The following is a 14,233-nucleotide window of genomic DNA, read 5'->3' on the forward strand; positions in this document are numbered from 1 at the left end:
GTACCGCTCCCAGGGGAGTAACAGAAGGAGAGAGGGCATGCCTTCATCTCCAGGTTGTGGCCTTCCTAGAGGCATCTGGGCCACTGTGAGAAACATCATGCTGTACTAGATAGGCCTTAGGCTTGATCCAGCAAGGCTCTTCATAAGAAGATAATTTTATGTTTTGCTCATTTCTCAGCGCCTCTGTCTCTTTTCTAGCTCTATGATCTTCTCCCTTGGCTTATGAACCGTCTCCCGGGAGAACACAAGAAGATGTTGTCTAGCTGTGAGTTTGTGCATCAGTTCATAAGGAAGGAGATCAGCAGCCACCAGGCCACCAAAATGTCAGATGACCAGGATGACTTCATTTACCATTACCTTGCTCAAATACAGAAAGTAAGTGGCTGCAGTGTTTATAACAAGACTTGTTCTGAGGACACGCGACACTAGGTTGTGTTATGTTACGGAAGACGCTAATTGTCGAGAGCTCTTGCAGCACCGTGATTAAGAGACTGATCTACACATGAGTTGGTTTTTCTGGCTTTCTGTTTTCTCCAAGGCTCATCTATTCTTCAAGCTACCTCTCTGTTTCTTAAAATACTGTCAACAGCAGGGGCGGTTCTTCCATGAGGCAAAGTGAGGCAGTTGCCTCAGGCAGCAAATTACGGGGGTGCCAGCAAGGCGGCAAGATGCCCCCTGCCCCCTGCTTTAAAATAAAGGGAAAAGAGGAGAGGAGGGTACACACAAGGGGACTGGCATTTGGCACCCTGCCTCAGGCACACACAGGTCCTGAACTGCAGTGGTGTATCATGTTTTAAAGGGGCCAGTGTGCAAGAATTGAACAGGGGCCTCATCAAATAATTTCCTTTGAGGGATCAGTGAGAAACCCAAAATTATTAATTCCTTCTGAATGGCTGAGCAAAAAGCCCTGAAATTTCACATGGAGTTCCTACATGATGATAGCATTAAATTTGTGAATATCCAAGGAGATCAGTCCACCTTTTGATTTTTAATGAATTTTATTATTATTATTTTTTTTTAAAAAAAATAAAAATCAATGGAAAGACTGAGCTATTCAAGAGGTATTAATCTTGTTGAGTTTCCCATAGATTCATATGGGGAAATTATTATTTAAGTTTGAAATTCAGGTGCAGCTCCCCTTAGTGGTGGCACATGTTCATTGCACACATTTGCTTAATTGTAGCTCTGCCACTGGTCAACAGACCATGGAATCTGGAGCCCACAGCTAGTCTTTCAGCCTGTTAAGAACCAACTTCTGCTGGTTGAGAGTGCCCAGCATGTCAAATTACGTAGAATCCAACACCCTCTCCCCCCCGCCCCACGTGCAAAGAATGGAACATTTAATTAGAATGTTTTTTGATTGAAAATGCTCCTCTGTGTAGTGAGAAGCAGTAGAAATTTTACACTTCCAAAGGAGATCTTGGAAATCTCATATGCCATTTCCCTCTCTGTTCTCCTGCAGTTCAAAAACCAGCCTAAACCAGCCTATGATGAACAAAATATGATCCAGAGTATATTTGACCTCTTCCTCGGTGGAACAGAGACATCCAGCACAACTCTCTGTTGGGCATTGCTCTATATGGTGCTTTACCCAGACATCCAAGGTGAGAGCTGAATTAAATCGGCACGTAATCTCATTCTAGGGCAGGGGTTCTCAACCTTGGGTCCCCAGATGTTGCTGGACTTCAACTCCCATAATCCCCAACCAAAGACCACTGGGGCTGGGGATTATGGGAGATGAAGTCCAACAAGATCTGGGGACCCAAGGTTGAGAATCCCTGTTCTAGGGGAAGGGACCTTTGCAGAGGGGCAGAGCACGTTTTGCACACAGATGGTCCCAGATTCAATCTCCAGCATCTCCAGGTAGGGTGGAACAGGGCAGCCCTTTCATGAGGCAAAGGGAGGCAGTAACTTCAGGTGGCAAATTATTGGGGTGCCAGCAGGGTGGTAAGTTGTCCCATGCCTTGCCATTACAGCAGCTCCTCCAGACCAGCCTGACCCTTGCAAGCTTGCAAGAAGTACAAGGAGAGACGAGGAGGCCATTGGCAACCTTCCGTCCTCTTTCCCCGTGCCACTATCAAAGCTTGCAAATGTCAGTTTTGAAAGGGGGCTGGCCCTCACAGGGCATGGGGCCAATTGGCATTTGGCACCTCCCCTCAGTACCTTGGGCCGCCCCTGGAGAGCAGCTGTCAGTCAGTATGGACCACATTTATTTATATGCCGCCTGATATGTGTCTCTCTAGGCCAGGGCTGCACAACTCAAATGACCTGGTGGGCCAAAGCTGACCGTGACTTGGCTCATGGGGGCCAAGGTCAATTTTTAGGGTGTTGATTATTAAAGTAACACTTAATATCAATCAATTAATTAAATAAAATCAAAGTGAAATTAATTAAAATGAATTTAATCAAAATTTAACTTTTGAAGTTCTGGCAGGCCAAGATTAATTTAAATTAATATAAAATAAATTGAATTAAAATTCATTCTAATAATATAAATACTATACAATCTGTAAAAAATACATAATAAAATGCATTGTTCTTCCTTTCCACCTCTGCCAAATCATCACACTTAACATGGAACACTTCTAAGGAAAAAAAATATGAGAAGCTCTTCTCATAATTTTGGATAAGAAGGGAGAAGGGGAAAGAAAGCTAACTTGCTAACCTGCTAACTGGGCAAAGAGGCATCTTTTACCGTGGTGATTCTCTTTATTTAGCAGGGGGAGAGTAACTGGCCCTATCCATCCCCAGCACAGGACCTCCAGTGACTGTCGCTGGTGTCTATCTTATGTTTCTTTTTAGATTGTGAGCCCTTTGGGGACAGGGATCCATCTTATTTATATGTTATTTCTCTTTGTAAACCGCCCTGAGCCATTTTTGGAAGGGTGGTATAGAAATCAAATACATACATACATACATATATACATAAGAAAGATGGAAAGAATGGGGCAGGAGACTTGGCGAGACAGAGAGAGAGAGAGAGAGAGAGAGAGAGAGAGAGAGAGATGCACAGGCAAGGGTTCGTTGAGCAGTAGGAAAGACCATCGCTACACAGGCCCTGAGTCACTATGGGAGCCGCTGGTTTCTCTCCCCGCCGCTGTTTCTCCGCCCACCTGCTTGTCTGTCCCACCGCCGCCTCCTCTCGCTGGCATGGCCCTTTTGTTGTCGCCTTTCTGGGCTGCTGGCACCGAGAGCCCGTCCAACTTGCCGGCAGATGGCTCCACGAGGCTTCCTTCCCTGGCTTCTTCCTTACCTGCCCGGCTTCCAGCCCGGGTTGCCGCTGCCTGCAGCCATTTTCTTCCTCCATTTCCCCCCAGAAGCAGCTACGGAGGTCTCGCCTCTTGTGAGATTTCCGGCCCTTCTTGCGGCCCTTCTTGCAAGATTTCCACCATACATTTAGAATGGCACGTCTTCGAGAAATAATTACGGAGGTTCGGGTCAGGAGGGAAGGAGGCAGACGGGCAGGGGGGGACAAGCAGAATGGCCCCACGGACCAAGAAAAAAGGCCTTGCGGGCCGCATGCTATCCGCGGGCCGTATGTTGTTCAGGCGTGCTCTAGGCGGTGTGCACAATTTAAAACATAATAAATATAAAACAGTGAAAACAATTAAAATGGGTTCACAGAACAAAAAAGTTAACACAATTTTCATGGGATAAAAACAATTAAACAGTTTAAAATTAATTTCCATTAAAAGCCTGAGAAAACAGGTATATCTTGAAGGTCATAGGAACATAGGAAACTGCCATATACTGAGTCAGACCATTGGTCCATCTAGTGCAGTATTGTCTTCACAGACTGGCAGCGGCTTCTCCAGTGTTGCAGGCAGGAATCTCTCTCAGCCCTGCCTTGGAGATGCTGCCAGGGAGGGAACTTGGAGCCTTCTGCTCTTCCCAGAGCGGCTTCATCCCCTGAGGGGAATATCTTCCAGTGCTCACACATCAAGACTCCCATTCAGATGCAACCAGGGCAGACCCTGCTTAGCTATGGGGACAAATCATGCTTGCTACCACAAGACCAGCTCTCCTCACCCGAGATGAACCAGGGCTATGACTTAATATGAGGTAGAGTCATTCTCATTCTCTCTCTCTCTCTCTCCCCCCCCATTTTGGAATCCTGTGTATGATAAAGCTGTGTGTGGCTGCTGAATCTTTTGCATGTTATAGGGGGGGGAAAGATATAGCTTGTTCTATAATGATATATTTTATATTGATTTGCTTGTTAGGTAATTCCAAAGAAAATCATGATATATTTAGATAAGTGCGATTGGGGCTGAAAGACCAAAGGAAAGTGAGGTTGCAAGGAGGCTAAGATGCAAGAGAGCAGAGTATGTGTATTGCTTACATGGTGTGGAAGTTAAGGTGGGCACCTGTATTCATACAAATCAAATCTCTCTTTATTTCGGTCAGCGACCAGCATAGGTATTCATACCTACCATGTTTTTTTTTGTTCCTGAATGCATTTGCAAGCATCTGAACTCTTCTCTGAAACCAAAGCTGCTATTATCCAGATATCAAGCTAGCTGACTTGTAGGGATTTTTCCCTCCTGAAAGAAAGGAGAGTTCCCCTCCTGAGTTTGTGAGCTATATCCAGCTAGCATCTTCCTAGTGCTTCCCCTCATCTCTGGCAAGAGGACAATGGGGAATCACAAATCAGTATTGTTGCATAAAAGGTAGGAAGATCTGAATAAAACCTGTATAAATTTGGATAAATAAGTAAATAAATGGTAACCAACAAAATATGCTCTCCAAAGTAAAAACACATCAAAACATATATAAAGAAATCTATAAACATATGGAGTACATATTTTAAAAGTCCCCAAAAGGGTGTAGCACCAAAGGTCCAAGGTTCCACGGGAGGTACCAAGCTTCTGTGTCCAAAGTATGGAATGAACTCATCATGAGAGTACCAGCCACACACACTCTCTCAAAGGAGATTCAGGGTAGAAGCCCTATGAGTGAAGCCTCCAGGTGAGTGAATGGAACCTGAGACTATCAGTCTAACTATCAGGACAGAGACAGCATAGTCAGCAAGGGGATTCTCTTGCTCACTGTGTCTACCCCAGTGGTCAATAGGGCTGCTGGTGTGAAGAGTCTAGGCCATGCAGGAGCGGCATCTCCAACAATTCCAAAAAACTCAATTTTTAGCGAAAGAATAACCTTCTTGCCCTAGCTCAACTTTGCTATGCAAGCACTTGGTTGTCTTCAAAAGTCACTGTTTTGACTGCTGATCTTCTGAGTTAATAATAATAATTTTTTTAAAAGAACAGCTCCCCTGCAAGTGGAAAACCAGCACAGCTGGCTAAGGGCTGGGCTAGAAACCCTTTTCCAGATGATTTGAAAGATTCCTACTTGCAGGAAGTTTTGTGTTTGACATGAGGGGGCATCTAACTGGGGTATGCCGGGCTTCCATATTTTTTCTGCCTCATTCTGCTTCCTGTGTAGACCGAGCCATAGGTTCACACCTGGTGTCTCCCTTTATGCTGCAGCCCAGCCATGGACTTCTATAGATGAATAATTAGTTTCTTTCTCCTCAGCAAAAGTCCAAAAGGAGATGGATGCAGTGGTGGCTTCCGGCCAAATGATCTGCTATGAGGACCGCAAAAATCTGCCCTACACAAATGCCGTGATTCATGAGGCCCAGCGCTTCAGCAACATCATCGCAATTGGGATACCCAGGTTGTGCGTGAAGGACACCATGATCCGTCAGTTTCCCCTTAAAAAGGTAAACAAGTCCTATCTGTATAAGCCCATCCTTTCTTCTGCTACCTTACTTTGGAGAGCTCTTTCTTCTGTATGATCCCCATCACACGTTGAGGTCATCTGGAGAGCTCCGCCTCCAGTTACCACCGGTACGTCTGCTGGTGACTCGGAACCGGGCCTTTTCTGTAGCTGCTCCTGGTCTATGGAATGCACTCCTGGCAGATATCCGCAGTTTAGGCTCACTGTCGGCCTTTAAGAGGGCCCTAAAAACATACCTGTTTGGCCTGGCTTTTAAATTGTTTGTAAGCATTTTAATTGGTTCAATGGTTTTGAATTCTTTTAAAATTGTTTTTATAAGCAATGTGTTTTAAACTGTGTTTGTTTTTATGCCTTTTTAAATTTGTTGTGCACTGTCTGGAGACTTTGGATGGGGCAGTCTATAAATGCAAATAATGATAATGATAAATTAATAGGGTATGTAAGAAAATGGTGCAGAGCTATTCTGTTTTTCTTTTGGGAAGTTTCACCAGCCTTCCTTTCCAATTGGACACAGAGGTGCTCTTACCCCTGAGGCCCCCAAATCCTTTTTAGTCTGTCCCGAGTGGTGTGATTGCCCGGCAGAGCATGATGATGCTTAATTTGCAGGGGAGGGGAGGCCTCCAAAGGCCTTTAAGTCCAGGGTCCAAAATTACCTAGGTGCACCTCTGATTGGACATAGCGTATAACATTAGATCAGAGAAGGATTTACATGAAAAGGGGAAGTTAAGATTTCCAACTCTACCAGAAAACGGATCATGTGGACCCTTTCATTTAGCTGTAATGAGCCACAGAAAGAACTATCTTCCATGATTTTTTAAAGTGACTAGTATAAGGGCTAGCAGTTGGCAGGCATTCCTCCTGCCCCATGAAATGGCCATGCCACTCTCCCTTCACTCCTTGCTAGTTGAAGACCGGAAGAGCTGCTTGGTTTTGAGCATGTAATAATGTTGCTGCCAAGAACCCCTAAAAAGACAAATTCTAGGAGACCGAATGAGAGAGGCGAACCAAGATCTCTAGTGCATTTTGGGGGTGTGTGGTTTTTGAGTTGTAACATGAGTTTCTTGGAAATCCAACATGAATAGAAATCCAGTAAACTGAAACAATATAAGTGGTTTATTTCTTCATAACTCTGTGCATGTCTGAACTTCCCGTCTCTAAAAGTACTCAAGAAAACTGCCAAAGTTTGTTGGAAGGCACCATTTCTCATGGTTTTCCAATGGGAGATTTTTTCCTGCATTTCCCCAGAAAGTAATGAATTTTTCTTGATTTTCAATTTTTTTTTTTTTTGGTAGTGTGGGTGAGGTGTTATTTTAAAACTAGCTAAACTAATGGTCATCACCGCATGACAATTAGGGTTGTGCAAAGCATCTGTGATTCAGTTCAGAGGTTGCCATGCTGTTCCAAGTGGCCCCAATTAGAGTTGGGAAGGATTGTGGACTGGTAAAGTGGTCTGATTCAGACGAAAGTGCTTCAGCTGTTTCGCCAGTCCCTCACCAGTGCTCTTTGTCAACATCTTCTCTCTGGCCTCTTCACAGCAACATGGCTTCTGCTTGAAAACAACTGCTGGAAGGTCATTTCCTTTCCTTGTAGTCCTGTGGTCATTGCCATGGCCTCTGAAAAGACTACGATTCCCCCAAAAAACTTTCTGCCTCTAAAAAGACTACAATTCCCCCCCAAATCCTGTGACTTTCCCCAGGACTGCAGGAAGGAGAAATAGCGTAGCAGGTTTTTTCAAACAGAAGCTGTGTCCCTTCAACTATGCCTGTCTTTTCCCTGTAAGTAGAGCTGTTGGAGGGGGAGGTGTTGGGGAGGGGGGCTGGTGAAGCAGTTCCCACTGCTTACTGCTGTTACTCCCACTGCTGTTACACAGTGCCACCTGCTGGCCATTTGCAGGAAAGCCGCGATGAAAATTAAACTACTTTTAAAATGGTCTCAGAAGACTGTTTCCATCATGAATTTCCTGCAAATAGCCAGCAGGTGGTGCTGCATAATAGTTCATGTTGGAAGTAAGCAACAGGAACAGTGAGCAGAAAGAAGGCTAATATGTTGTGTGAAAGGCACAGCATTATTTCTGTCCAGGAATAATCTGGACAGAGAGTCAATAACTGCAAACACCTTCTGCTTTCAAAATGAATATTTCCCCATCTAGAAATGCCCTAAGTAGAGAGATGTTGGCTTTCTCTTTGCAGGACACAATTATTTTCCCCAGCATTGCTTCAGCCTTGTACGACCCCAATGAATGGGAGACACCACGACAGTTCAACCCAAGCCACTTCCTTGACAAGGATGGGAATTTTTTCTGCCCAGAAGCTTTCATACCATTTTCTGCAGGTGACGGCTCAGATTGTTAAAAGCTTGCTTGATGGAATTGGAGGTTTGGGTTGGGATTTAATGGAGTGTTTTTTCCCCTTGGCTAGCCAGTATTACTTTTTACTTTAAAAAATAGATACACACGGAAGGACAAGAATTTCCATTATGCACTACTTGCACACTTAACAGCAAATGCAGTAGTGTTTGTCATGTTTGGGGCTCTGCATTATTTTTTTGGGGTGGGGATTAGTCAGAAAAAATGGGTATCAGTTCTGCTGTCCTGGACTGCTTCATAATTCTTGCACCACTGAAGTAACAACTAAAGCAGAGTAGTGCCAAGTAAATATACACTATAGGGGAAGTAGCACAGGAAAGACAAGAGGAAAGTAAGTGACCTGAGGTTTTGTTCTCCTGGATTTGTGGAAACTGCACAGATGTGTACAAGCACCCCTCTGGTTTCCAGTGCATGCCATCTGAAGCATGGCTATCTGAAATTAGGGTTGGCCAGTGTCTGTATTCAGGCCCAGCAGGGCAAGGGTGCTCAATCTAGACAGAGACTGAGGGTTAGGATCCCTGGCCAGAGCTGAGGCTGGAGGGGAAGCTAGAGAGGCAGGCGTGGTCAGGAGCCGGAAGCAAGGCAATTAGGCTAGAGGTTTGGGCTGATGGCCAAAGCAGAGGCCGGCCCCCAAACTGGGACCTGGTTTGAGGAGGAGCTCACAATGTGAAGCTGTCACACCAGCAAAGGTCAGGTTGCAAGTGCCTGCCTCTTCCTGGAGAGGCCACATCTGCAGCAGAACTCTGCTCTGGCCTCCCTTTCTCCTGAGTAGACCCCTTGAGAGAGAGAGATCCAACCTTTTAAAAGTTTGTTGGAAATCTCTGAGAATGCTTTCCATCAATTTGTCCAGCAAAGATGTTAAACTAACCGGCCTGTAATTTCCAGGATCCCCCTTTTTGCAGAGATTGAGCAAGGGGATTGCTGAGGGTTCAAAGCAAAGGATTTGTTCATTCATTCCAGACTTCTAAAGGTCCCGAGGTGCCAATCAATGGCAGTCAATTATTGCCTCTCTTAATCTCTCCCTTCCTTGCTCCCAACAGGGCAACGGATATGTTTAGGGGAACGTTTGGCAAAGACAGAGATGTTCCTTTTCTTCTCAAACCTCCTGCATGAGTTCACACTCCATATGGCAGAAGGAACAAAAGACGTAAACACGGAGCCTGTTTGGGGAGGAACGCTGCAACCTCACTACTATGAGCTCTGCGCTATTTCTCGATAGGTCTTGTATGTATATGTGTAGGTATTTAGCATGTGGAGGAATCTGTCCTTTGCCTTCATGAAAAGCGGTGATAGTATGCCCCTTTTGCATCCCCTTTCATATTTCTAGAATGGATGGGCATAAAATTATGAAATCTGTCTTGCCCGTTGCATAAGCTTTCAATAAAAGTGAAAGTGTTTTAATATTTCTGTTTGTGGTTGGAAAGGATTTCTCACTTTCCCTTCTAGCCACTGAGGGATTAAAAGGTGTGAATTCCTTTTAATAGGTCTGCCTGTTCCTGCAATCTGAAAGCAAAAAATTAATATAAAATCAAAGGAATGTCCTCCCCCCTCCACATGGGGATGGAATGATGGTTCAAGGAGGGGCTTCAGATCCAGAACTTTTTTTGTAAAGTTCTGGCTTGAAACAAGCCCTTTCAGCATTTTAAAGAAAATTTTCAAAAATTCATAAAAAAAAATAAGGGAGTTGTCCTATAGCTTTGAAAAAAAAAATTACACAGAGTCGTGCTAATGTGGACTTCATGTGCGCCATGAAAGTTTGGGAAAAGGCAGGCAGATCTGGTATCCATCTGATGTATACAGGCGTCAGGAAACCATAGTACTGGACTATCACAATTACTAGACTCCGCTCATAACACTTACACCCTCAACAGATCTGTACAATGAAACTGTTGCAGGTTTTACCTCTGACATGCACGGGAGAGGACATAACATAGCATGGAAGTAGAAATGCTGATGAAATTTGCTAGTCTTGCGCCTGGAAATGGGTTTCATGCACTTCTAATAGTCTCTGGATCAAATGGGCTCTGGACAATGGTCTCTGAAAGCTGGGGAAGAATTCCTGCTTAACCTCTCATCTCCCCCCCACCCACCATCCCCTCAGTCCCTGAAACCCCTTTGGGTCAAAAACATACCTGTTTGCTGTGACAGCGGTGGTAGTGCTTCAACCAGGGGCGTCACTGAAGTTGAACCACTGGAGGAGGGAGGACAAATGTCCCTGGGCCATGGGTTGTGTGTGTGTGTCTGCGGGTGAGTGACAGCTTCCTCCTTGTGCCTCTCCGAAGAAGAAGGTGAGGAGGCAGGAGCCATCTTCAGTTGTTGTTTTTTTTGCTTCAGCCATGGTCCTCTCTCTTCCTTCCCCAAAGTACTCCTTATTTACACTGTGGGGAATGGCCCTTAGGAAAAGTTTCTTTTCTTCATGCCAAGGCCTAGGTTTGGATGTGGGAGAGTGTAGAGTGCCTATAAATGCAGTTGAAGTGAGAGTTTTCCTCACGGCTTCATGAGAGGGGGGCTAATCTTGTGGTAGCAAGCATGAGTTATCCCTTTTGCTAAGCAGGGTCTGCCTTGGTTTGCATTTGAATGGGAGACTACATGTGAGAGCACTGTAAGATATCCCCCTTAGGGGATGGGGTTGCTCTGGGAAGAGCATCTGCCTGCTTGCCCGTTCCAAGTTCCCTCCCTGGCAGCATCTCCAAGATAGGGCTGAGAGAGACTCCTGCCTGTAATCTTAGAGAAGCTGCTGCCAGTCTGGGTAGATAATACTGAGCTAGATGGACCAAGGGTCTGACTCAGAATAAGGCAGCTTCCTGTTCTCCTATGGGAGACATGAAAACTTCCTGTTCCCAATACAGACTGTTCTAGCAATATGGGTATTCGACTTCGTAAGCACCATATTCGACTTTCTATCTGTTAAAGAAACACTGCATGTTTGAAAAAGTCCCAAAATTCTATGCATTTCTAATTTAAGAAGCCACCAGGTTGGTTCAAATGATACTTTCACTGGACTGCCCTATATTTTAGTGCTGCTCTGTTGTTTTAGTACCTACTCCATTTAATGCAATTGTTCAAAGCCTAACTGGTGCTAGCTTTCACTGCCCTTTAATGGGTAACAGACCCCATCAATCCTTCTTTATGCCAAGGATGCAGTTCTTCCTTCTTGCACTGTTACTGGTTTAAAGCAACTCCTAAGGATTCTTGCTTCCTACTGCAATAACTGTCGGTTACAATAAGACCAAAGTCATGGAGGATGTTCTCATGCACACCCTAACCCAGGCTAGGGAAGTCCAGCCTGGGTTAGGCTATGTGTGAAGACCGCCAGGCCTGGATTGGGCCCGATCCAGAAGAGGCAGCACCATGTAGTCCCGCTTTGAAACCTGGCTCTTAGCCGGGGTTAAGGGCTCAAGTGAGCCCTTAAACCAGGCTCCGGGATAGTGTGTTCACTGTGGCTACATTCAGCTCCAGCAGACACAGAGACCTAGAGCACCTGTCTCCTGGGGGAATACCCCAATGCACTGTGCATTTCGCGTGGTGCAATGTGGGACATCCAGAGGCCAGGATGTGTCGTCCTGGCCTCTGGAGCTCCGCGCTGCGCCACGCAGCATGGATCATCTGGGAGCATGCTCTGCGCTCTCAGAGAGGTCAAGCACTCATCTGGGGCAAAGGTGAGCTCAACCAGCCTTCTCCCCACCACCTTCCTGCCACCAGGGCCTTGCAGAGTGCATTTGTGCATGCGCAGCGGCTGCCAAAATGGCAGCCGCTCGCTTGTACGGTGGCCTGAAAGGGCCAAAAAGGCTTTGCTTACCCAGCCGCAGTGGTGATGAGGAAGGCCAGCAGGGGGAGAGGGAAACTGCATGGACCCCCCCTCCCCCCGCGTCTACAGCAAGCCCCCCGAAGGGGCTACAGGTACTTGTTTTATGTTGTAATTTTTAAAAAAAAAAGTTCGCGGACCTGCCGGACCGGACCCGGTGGTCCGGTTCCGGTCTGACGGAACCGGGGGTGGTGGTTCGGTTTGATCACAAACCCACAAACCCCCAGACCGAACCACTGGACCGCGGACCGCCAGACTGGCTCTGCACATACCTAATATAGAATTGCAGCCACACTTCACTCTGGTTTCTAAATATCCCATTTTTGAGGGCATTAGAAATCCATTTGCCCCTGCCAGATGCTTGACTAACTTGACAATCTCAAAATTCCAGAAGGTGTTTCCTTTAGCCAGGTTTAACGTGCTGCCATCTGCTCTGCCGGAGGGGTGATATTAGGGGGCTCCACAGCAGGAGCGCTATGCCCCTGTGGCTAGGGGGCTGTGGAGACTGTGGGACATGTTCTTTCATTTTGTCACTTTTATTGTGATATTCGGTATGATTTTATCATACCCGTTTTACAAAATATCCTAGGTAAGTCAAACAGATTTAATACTTGTTTTCTTCTGGCTGATCAGAACCCCCAGGTTTCCAAAAAGGTGGCCAGGTTTTGTGCAGCTGCTTGTGCTAACCCCTGCTCAATTGGCAAAGAGGCACTTCTTAAATGTGGTGATTCTCTTTTATTTAGCAGAGGGAGAGCTACTGGCCCTATCCATCCCCAGCACAATACCTCCAGTGACTGTTGCTGGTGTCAGTCTTATGTTTCTTTTTAGATTGTGAGCCCTTTGGGGACAGGGAGCCATCTTATTTATTATTTCTCTATGTAAACCATTTTGGAAATAATATATAAATTTTTTTTTTTGTTCTTCCTTGTAGCAAAATCAACAGATAAAGGTCTTGCTGAAACATGTCCTGCTATTAATAAAGTTTATCCCCCGAGGCATTTTCTGTTCCTTTTTCATTTGTGATCTTACCAAAAGGTGTCATATCACAACAACCCTTGTTATCCACTCCATATTCAAGGTTAAGAAACCCTGGTCTATAATATCTAAACAGTATTTGTGCTAAATCATTTATTGTTGTTGTTGGACTACAACTCCCAGAATCCCCAGACATAGCCTTTGTGGCTGGGGATTCTGGGAGTTGTAGTCCAACCACATCTGGGGGCCCAAGGTTAAGAAACCCTGTTATAGACTATAATGGCCATACACTGACATGCCACATAGGTTTATTTATTTATTTTATTTTATTTTTATTTTTACATTTTTATATCGCCTTTCGTTAAAAGAAAACCCCAAGGCGGTTTACAAAAATTAAAACATACAATAAAAGCAGTAAAAACATCAAGTTAAAAACATACATAAAAAACAAGACAGCTTATGGAGACTTTATGGAGATGTAGACAAGACGTAGACAAGACAAGACAACAAGGCTTTATGGAGATGTAGCACAGCACCTCAGGGCCTCTCCAGACTCTTAAGCATCCCCAGTGCTGCTCTGAATAAGTGGTTTTGTGAGCAGACTACAGCAGTTTCCCGTATTTGCCACAATGGGGAAAACTGGTCGTGCTGCTTGTGCAACCACTGTTTCAGAGCACCACTGGAGATGCTTAAGAATCTGCAGCAGCCCTGGGGTGGAGCATTACTTGTCCATAATGCTGCACATCCTGTGGTCGATAGGCTATAGTGGGAAACCACTAAAATGCTTGTTTCTTGTCCAAATGGAATGCAAAGAGCACACATGGGATCCATTCTCTCATTTCAGGCATATAGGTGTGTGCACGCAGGAGAGTTGTTCACGCACACTTTGAAGTTCTGTGACTTGACGGTCGAGCAGTTAAATTGTTGCAATCTCTGTGACCTCCTAGCAGTGAGATGGAAGCAATGTTTCCAATGCCCCTTTGATGTGGTTTTGAGTTCAACATTGGTTGCAACATTGAATCAAGAACAGCAGCAACAATCATGAGAAGGGATGCAGAAAGAGATATGGGGGCGAGGGAGAAGTCTCTCCTTAAAGGCAGAATTGTGAAAAATCGAGTCTGCTTCTTTTCTTCCCCTTGGATTAGGGGCCATATAATCTCCTCTTCTAAAACAAACACACACTACTAATAAAACAGGTTTAGCCCCTGAACTAAGAACAACAGAACAGCCCTAATGGATCAGGCCCAAGACCTATCAGTCCAGCATCCTGTTTTCCTCAGACAGAAATTCAACAGGTGCATCTGCCCCAATCACGTGCTAGAAGTGACCCTGGTGCTTCTAGAATCTCT

General features: G+C 45.3%; 1 protein-coding gene across 2 annotated transcripts in view; it reads left to right on the forward strand.

Moving 5' to 3' along the window:
- Positions 1-12,907, forward strand: part of LOC128351269 (cytochrome P450 2J4-like) — a 57,588-nt gene extending 44,681 nt beyond the window's left edge. For both annotated transcript variants that reach the window (XM_053310657.1, XM_053310658.1), the window contains exons 5-9: positions 199-375; positions 1,463-1,604; positions 5,535-5,722; positions 7,929-8,070; positions 9,145-12,907. In XM_053310657.1, coding sequence (XP_053166632.1) covers positions 199-375; positions 1,463-1,604; positions 5,535-5,722; positions 7,929-8,070; positions 9,145-9,323 — 828 coding nt within the window. In that variant the 3' untranslated portion in view covers positions 9,324-12,907. The remainder of the gene's footprint in view (positions 1-198; positions 376-1,462; positions 1,605-5,534; positions 5,723-7,928; positions 8,071-9,144) is intronic.
- The last annotated feature ends 1,326 nt before the right edge of the window (positions 12,908-14,233 follow it).

The sequence above is a fragment of the Hemicordylus capensis genome, chromosome 3 (genome assembly GCF_027244095.1).
Source record: "Hemicordylus capensis ecotype Gifberg chromosome 3, rHemCap1.1.pri, whole genome shotgun sequence".
NCBI lineage: Eukaryota > Metazoa > Chordata > Lepidosauria > Squamata > Cordylidae > Hemicordylus > Hemicordylus capensis.